At 33.2% G+C, this 7,176-nt stretch overlaps 1 protein-coding gene across 1 annotated transcript; it reads left to right on the top strand.

Moving 5' to 3' along the window:
- Positions 1 to 2,153: 2,153 nt before the first annotated feature.
- LOC105155196 (protein disulfide-isomerase 5-1-like) lies at positions 2,154 to 6,359 on the top strand. Its single transcript, XM_011071064.2, has 5 exons — positions 2,154 to 2,506; positions 3,065 to 3,123; positions 3,235 to 3,410; positions 5,875 to 5,981; positions 6,076 to 6,359. The coding sequence occupies exons 1-4, from the start codon at positions 2,366 to 2,368 to the stop codon at positions 5,967 to 5,969; spliced, it is 471 nt and encodes a 156-aa protein (XP_011069366.1). The 5' UTR covers positions 2,154 to 2,365; the 3' UTR covers positions 5,970 to 5,981; positions 6,076 to 6,359.
- The last annotated feature ends 817 nt before the right edge of the window (positions 6,360 to 7,176 follow it).

Below are 7,176 nucleotides of genomic sequence, written 5' to 3'. Positions count from 1 at the left end.
TTACTACTAACTTTTGTAAACTTTCGCCTTTTAACTTTCAAACAAAAATGTTAAACGGTTTTGTTTTGTTTTTATTTTTAATTAATTAGTATTTCATAGGATAATTATATTTAAAAATAAATAATATATTAGAATTTTTTTAATTATTTACTTAATAATAATAAAATATTTTCACAAGAAATACAATTACATCAACTAATTCACAAGATTTCTAAAAAAATAAAAACACATATCTCCCTTTCAAAACAAGAAAATGATAATAAACACATAACCAAACATAGACATGTGCCTTGTTTGTTTTTGTTTTTATTTTTATTTTTATACTTATTTTTTAATTTTCATCTAATTTAAAAATGTAAATATGCATTTGTTTGAATTGAAAAAAAATTATCATCCTTTTGTCTTAATTATTTTTATTGTTTTATATATATAGGTATTTTCATATTTTATAAGAATAGCCACACTTCTTTACTTAACGGATCGCTACTAGTTAAATAGTTATGGATTCGATTTTCTCTATCAACATGAAAGTTTATGTTAATAGATAATCTGTAAGTATATAGAAAAAAATTATATAAAATTAGAGGCATGTCCTTATCAACGATGGCAATGAGAATTGAAATTAATTAAATTTTTTGAAACAAGAAAAATATAATTTATGTGTAATTGATGCTACCAGAAAATGTTTGGGCCTAGTGATACCTCACAATTTATGTTGCAAGACTTTCTTCATTTGGGCCTATTTATAAGCCTTACATCGAGTTTATCTAATTAGTAAATACTTTATATTTTTTGATAAAATTATAAATACATCCTGTAAATTTGAACTGTAATTTTCATTGACACTTTCTTATAAGTAAAAATTTATATAAACACTTATAAGTAGGACAATTGATTTATGTTATGATTATATCATCAAACATCTCTCTTGCATTTTATATTTTGATTTGACTCTCATAAAATTCTTGACGAGGACATATGGACTCAGATGTTTGGTTTGTCAAATATTTGATAGATCAATTGATTATTTTGAAGAGTTGATAACGGTGTAAGATTCAAAAGCTTATTGTAATTTAAATTGAGCTAATTGTCTTACACGAAAATAACTCATTGGGTATTTCGTTCTTTAAAAAAACAAAGACAAAAAAGAAAAAAAGAAAATGTAGTATTGTGGTCTTATGCTTAAGCTATATATCAGTTCATAGTCAGAACCACTAGTGAACTCATATGATTGCAGTCATTTTCTTGCAATTCTTAGAGTTACCCATTCTAAGCCAATGGTGTTGTGTTGTGACATTCAAGTGGACTTGCATTGTAGTACAGTTGTAGCAAATCACATGTTTCATGAGCGAAAAAACATATTGAAATTGATAATCACTTTATCCATTGCATGTTACAAAATGTAAGATGCAACATATGCCTACTCAGTTGCAATACTCGAGGGGGAATATTGAGGCTGATTTGCATATATTGTATTAATAGAAGATGATTTTCTTTCTATTTGATTATATTTACAGTAGTAAATATATAATTTTTTTTCTGTAGTAGTCTCTTCAGTAAAATATATAATTTTTTTCTCCGTAGTTTTTGTTTAAATTATTTTCAATATATCTATGTCCAAACTATATTGATTTTAAACGTTCATTTGTTTTCTTGCAAAATGATTCTTAATATCTTTTATATACTTAACATAAACCTACAAATGAGCTACTAAATTGTTAACATCTAAAAATAAGAATATGGAGAAAGGGTGAACAAAGTTCGCATTGTGGACTTGGATCTTATTTAGTGTTAAAGAGCGTGATTGGTGCGTCGAAATTGAATAAGGATGGAAAAAAAAATATATTTAAATAATACGAGTATGTTGTGTATAGGTAAAATTTTTGAAAGATAATAAAATTGTCGTTCCTTATTTAGTTTAATTCACATTATTGATAAGTGAAAATGAATGATTATTAATGGAATGAAATTAGTTTTATGACAAATTTATTTATTTGATTTTTTTCTCTTTTGAATTGATTGAATATGTGGAATTCAATTGTATAACAATAACATTTGAGAATGCAGGTTCCATTTGGACACCATTTCCAAATACCTATGACCGCTAATGTATAATTGAAATATACTAAAATCTTCCTAACATCTCATTGGCATCTGAAGAAGTTCAACTTGTGCAATGTTTCGATAACCTTTGTTGAGAAAATTATTCTTCGCGGAAAAAAACAATAAAGGACCCATTACCCTACTTTCTTTTGCTTTTGACATAACCAGAATTTAGGGTTCTTTTCTCCAGCTTCTGAATCCCGACTGTTCTTCCCGGGAGCTCCCGATTCTGAGGATTAACAATACGGGGCAACTTTCGGTCATGATGTGGAACCGTTTCCCCACTCTCTCAGTTTCGGTTCTATTATTATTTATATCCTCCATTGTTATCTTGAGTTCGATAAGCAATCTCTCTGCGAATGCTGAAGTGATAACATTAACGACCGAAACTTTTAGTGACAAGGTAAGGGTTTGTGAGTTCCCTGTTAAGAAAACATACGCGTTTTGGGATTCTGTCATAGATCACGCGTATTTAAAGGTTCTGGATACGCTTTCTCGATCAAGTTGTAATATGGGTTGCTTGAGGTGATAAACTCACAGATTTTCTGTATCAATTAATGATGAAATGTTAGCTGAATGTGGTGTTTTTGTTTGTTTATTTGTGAATTCTTCTTTTTTGCTATCTTACGTGACAAAAATATTAGCCCAAGGCGTTTGGGATGCGTGTTTAATCTCTAATGTAATAGTATGATCTTTGCTCTCAGATGCTTTATTATAGTTGATTTTTGGTTTCTTTTCCAAATCAATTTTCTTTTTCCCTTTAATGTCTCTCACCTTGACTAGCTTTTTCTATCTTTATACATGCTGAAAGCATAATGAATGGCATCAAATATTCGGAGCGAGGAACTTGTTGTAAAATGTTAATGATTGATGAATGTGAAACGAGTTGGACTGAGTCTGTTAGATTTATCTAGGTGTAGTGTGGTTCAAAATTTTCAAGCCCCTTGTGTGGTTTATTTAGGTGCAGGAGAAAGATACAGCATGGTTCGTTAAGTTCTGCGTGCCTTGGTGCAAGCACTGGTAAATTTCCATTGTTGGTCCTATGCCTGTCTTTTTCTTGTTATAAATGAGTTTCACCTTGGATCGAGTACAAGTTATTGTTTGCTTACTAACAATTCAATATGTTTCCAGCAAAAATTTGGGGACATTATGGGAGGATTTGGGGAAGGAGATGGAAGGTGAGGATGAAGTAGAGATTGGAGAAGTTGACTGTGCAACAAATAAACCAGTGTGTTCTAAAGTAGATATCCATTCATATCCCACATTCAAGCTATTCTATAATGGAGAAGAAGTTACAAAGTACCAAGGTAACTTGTTTTTATTTTTTAAGCTGTACTTCTGTGAGAACTGATTGCTTTGTCTCTTCTCTTTCTTGTTCCATCTTAACTACATTTAGCTTGCCCCATTACTTTTTATCCACAATTTTTTATGATGTGATAAAACCTACATAATAAATTGTTGTTCCTTGTGCTTTGGTCTGCTCATTCCCATGAATATCAGTGCTAAACCAGACCTAGTGTTCCAAATTTCCAGTACTATGTGATCAATAAACAAGATTTTGGTATCAGTTAGATACAGAAAGCAATAAAAAGAGAAGATTTAGAAACAATGTACTACATTTTTTCCTTTAAAGATGAACCAAGAAATTTTGTAATTGTCAAGGGAGCAGCATCGGATGTCTCATCAATTGGGAATCTCCAGTATATGGACATGTTGCTGGGTTAATAACCTTCTGCAGCGCAGCAGTTAATGGGAAACACTTGCATGAAATCCGTCGTCATGGGTCACGGTACTACATGAAGGGGAAAAGTCAAATTGCTTGTATTGTCATCTTGTTGAATCCAAATCATGCACATGTTTTATGTTTTCAATAAATCAATCACTTCTAGAAGAATAGGTTCTTCGCGGCTATCAATCGTTTGTCTTCTCCTCCCATGATTGTGTCATTTTTATGTTAAAAAATGCTTCATTAATTACCTCATGTGTTTTCGAAATAACACGTGTTTTATTGTATCTTTATTTAAGAAATTATCAGTATCCTGTTTGTTCGGCTCCAGCCGCTCCACAAATTCCCCCTTTTATCTAAAATGGTAACTGGTACTTGAGTTGGAGTTAGAGCTGGTCAGTCAATTTAGTTTGAAAGGTCAGAATTAAAAATCAAGCTGGGTTTAACTTTTCTTGAGTATTATTCAAGCAAGCTGGTTTTCATTTACTTTGGCTTATATGCGATTTGTTGCTACTTATGAGTTAGTTGATGCAGTGTTGTGTTTTTCTTTAAATCATCGCAAAGAATATTCGTATGCATCTAGTCGTTAAGACCTGCTAAAGACATTGTTGCTCTCACACTCTATTGATGTTCATTCTTTAGAGTTTAACTATCAAAAGGTCTTATGGCATGGCTTACCTTTATATGACAATTTTAAGTGCTGCAGTATACTGATAAAATTTGTTAATATCGAAAACTTAATTTTGTGGACTTAAATGTGCTTTTCTGCAATTATACCTTAAGTTATCACGGTTTCAATTCCTTTCTAGTAGTTTGATTGGGAAATGAAAGACTAAGACCAAATCTGATCGAAACTCCTAACTAATCCAAAAAAAGAATTATCAAATTTGGAATAAATGAATTCCAATATAGCCCTAGTATTATATGATTGTTCCTTGTATTGGTTTCAATATGTTCTTTGTTCAGTAGAGAGCCAAAGAAAGTTATACAAAAAATCGGTGGATTATGTTCAAGATTAAATGGATGATCATAGTTCAGTCTATCATCGGAATTTTGACACAGTGACGTCTTGCAAAAAAGGTATGCTTATGGAGCCTCAGAAAGGAATTCATCAGAACAGGAAAAACTATAAAGCCGTAAACTTTAATATGAGCTACAGATTGGTAGGTATCAACTTATTCTGCCATGCCTCTTGAGATGGAAATGAGATTTGGGCTAGGTGTAAAAGTTAACTTCTACTTATTACAACCACTTGGGTTTTCCCCTGCCCTGTGACCACTTTGGTGGCTATTACTGGTTTGTTGCATATATATTCAGTTTAGTGTTAAATAATATGCTAGTTGAATTTAGCTGTCTAAAATTGCTTATTTTTCTCTCATTTATTTCACATCCATTTTATCCCTTGAGAGTTCCTTAAAGTTCCATATTTTCATTATACAAACAATAAAGTGATGAAAATTAGTGCCTGGACCTGTTCCCCTGTTATTCGACATAGTGCAAACATATAACTTAGGTTTAACAATTATAGATCACTTTTTGTACTTTCCTGGAATTTTGACCTGTGAAGTCTGAGAAAGCCAACAGTACAATTATCTCTTCCGAGATTGTACCCATTCTTTTTCCCAAAAGTTCCTGAATTTGTTTCAAACAAATGTATCCAAAAAGATGAGTATCTGTGCTTGAGAAAACAGAAGTAAATATGAGATGGTCCGAACCTGGCCTTACTCTGTAAAATCTCTCTTCTTGTATCACAACTGAATGCAAGGACGAGAAAATAATGCAATTATTAGGTTTTCGGTTTACAGCTGAGCTTTACACCTAGTACATCCGCACATGTGGCCCCCTTTTTCCTTTTGAGAACACGGACACCATTAGTCATATTAATAATCCTAGTGAGTGAAAATTCTGGGTCCTCGTTTGAACTTGTTATTGATACTGAGTATGAGCATTGTGGTGAAAGAAGTAATATATATACTGAGCATTGTGGTGAAAGAAGTAATATATATACTGGATCTAACTTCCCCTGACAAAACTGAATGTCGCAGGAGCTAGGGATGTCGAATCACTCAAAACGTTTGTTCTGGAAGAAACAGAAAAAGCAGCTGCAAAAGCACAACTTGACCATGATGGCGAGTTGTAACTAACCTTTCAGGTGACCGTGGCCTCCTATTTTCTTCTATTAATTGAAAGCTGGTTTCCCCCCTTCCTCTCCATATTACAAATTGCCCATACACTGTTTGTGGCAGTTTTGGAAGTTCATACTCGGGTCTTCACCTTTGGCTGCTAAGATGGCTAGCCTGCTACAGTGTGTCCTCGACTACCCACCCTGGGACTATACTCTTCTGATGCTGTGCATTAGCTGTCTAGGATAGATTGTTGAAATAGACTTATACAACAAACAGAATAGCTTTTGCTTCTGCTACCTTCCATTGGATCTAATCGTTTGAGCAAAATTTTGTACCATGAGAAATTCTCATTCAGGAATATTTTTCTATCTCCAGCTTCAAGATGGTCTACACATTTTCATTAATACCGTTGAGATCATTTACATTTTCGTTAATACTGTTGAGATCATTTTGCAAGTCGTTGCTCCTCAAAAGTTTTTTGCTGATCAATTTCCAAGCACTCCTTCATGTACGCAGGAGTCGAGATCACTAGGTCATAAGTTGCGGTGCAGAGGGGTTATTTGTCACCCTGGTAAACAGGGCCTAGGGGCACGATAATAAAGGATAAAAAGATTGAAGAGGCTATTCCTAAAAATGACCATTTTAGTTGTTAACATGAATTTTACAGCCAGATAGCAAATTACCCAGGTAAGAATCAGGAAGATTTGAACAATAAATACTGTCAATAACAAAGATAAAGAGCCTTAAAAGATAGGAAATCAAGTTTAAACAAAAATTGAAGAGTTAACTCGTTCAACGCATCTCATCATCTGAAGCTCTTAACCATAAAAAGGAATGTCTACAAATCTTCCACCATTGTCTATTAAGCAATCAGGTTGAAATCCAAATTGCTTAATACTCTACCATCCACGTAAAAGGGCTAGATGACAATGATGAAAACATTTCTTCACCATAACAGCAGAAAAATGTTGTCCAAATAAAAAAGACAATGTGAAAATTGGAGCATTGAACCAAAATTGGTACTGATTTATCTTCCCAGAATTGTCTTCACTTGGCACCCTTCTTTGCAGCAGCCTTTGTAACCTTGGCACCACTTGGGTCTTTCTTCTCAACATTCTTGATCACACCAACAGCAACTGTCTGACGCATATCACGAACAGCAAAACGACCAAGAGGTGGGTACTCGGAGAAAGTCTCCACCACCATGGGCTTGGTGGGAAC

This window comes from Sesamum indicum, unplaced genomic scaffold (genome assembly GCF_000512975.1).
Source record: "Sesamum indicum cultivar Zhongzhi No. 13 unplaced genomic scaffold, S_indicum_v1.0 C00573, whole genome shotgun sequence".
Lineage (NCBI taxonomy): Eukaryota > Viridiplantae > Streptophyta > Magnoliopsida > Lamiales > Pedaliaceae > Sesamum > Sesamum indicum.
The sequence above is the reverse complement of the archived record's forward strand: the minus strand, read 5'-3'. Positions and strand labels throughout refer to the sequence as shown.

Excerpts from the sequence above, each read along its gene's own strand:
- LOC105155196 (XM_011071064.2), top strand. The coding sequence starts at position 2,366 with ATGATGTGGAACCGTTTCCCCACTCTCTCAGTTTCGGTTCTATTATTA. Across the intron at positions 2,507-3,064 it reads CCGAAACTTTTAGTGACAAG|GTGCAGGAGAAAGATACAGC; the intron begins GTAAGGGTTTGT and ends TGGTTTATTTAG. Across the intron at positions 3,411-5,874 it reads AGAAGTTACAAAGTACCAAG|GAGCTAGGGATGTCGAATCA; the intron begins GTAACTTGTTTT and ends TGAATGTCGCAG.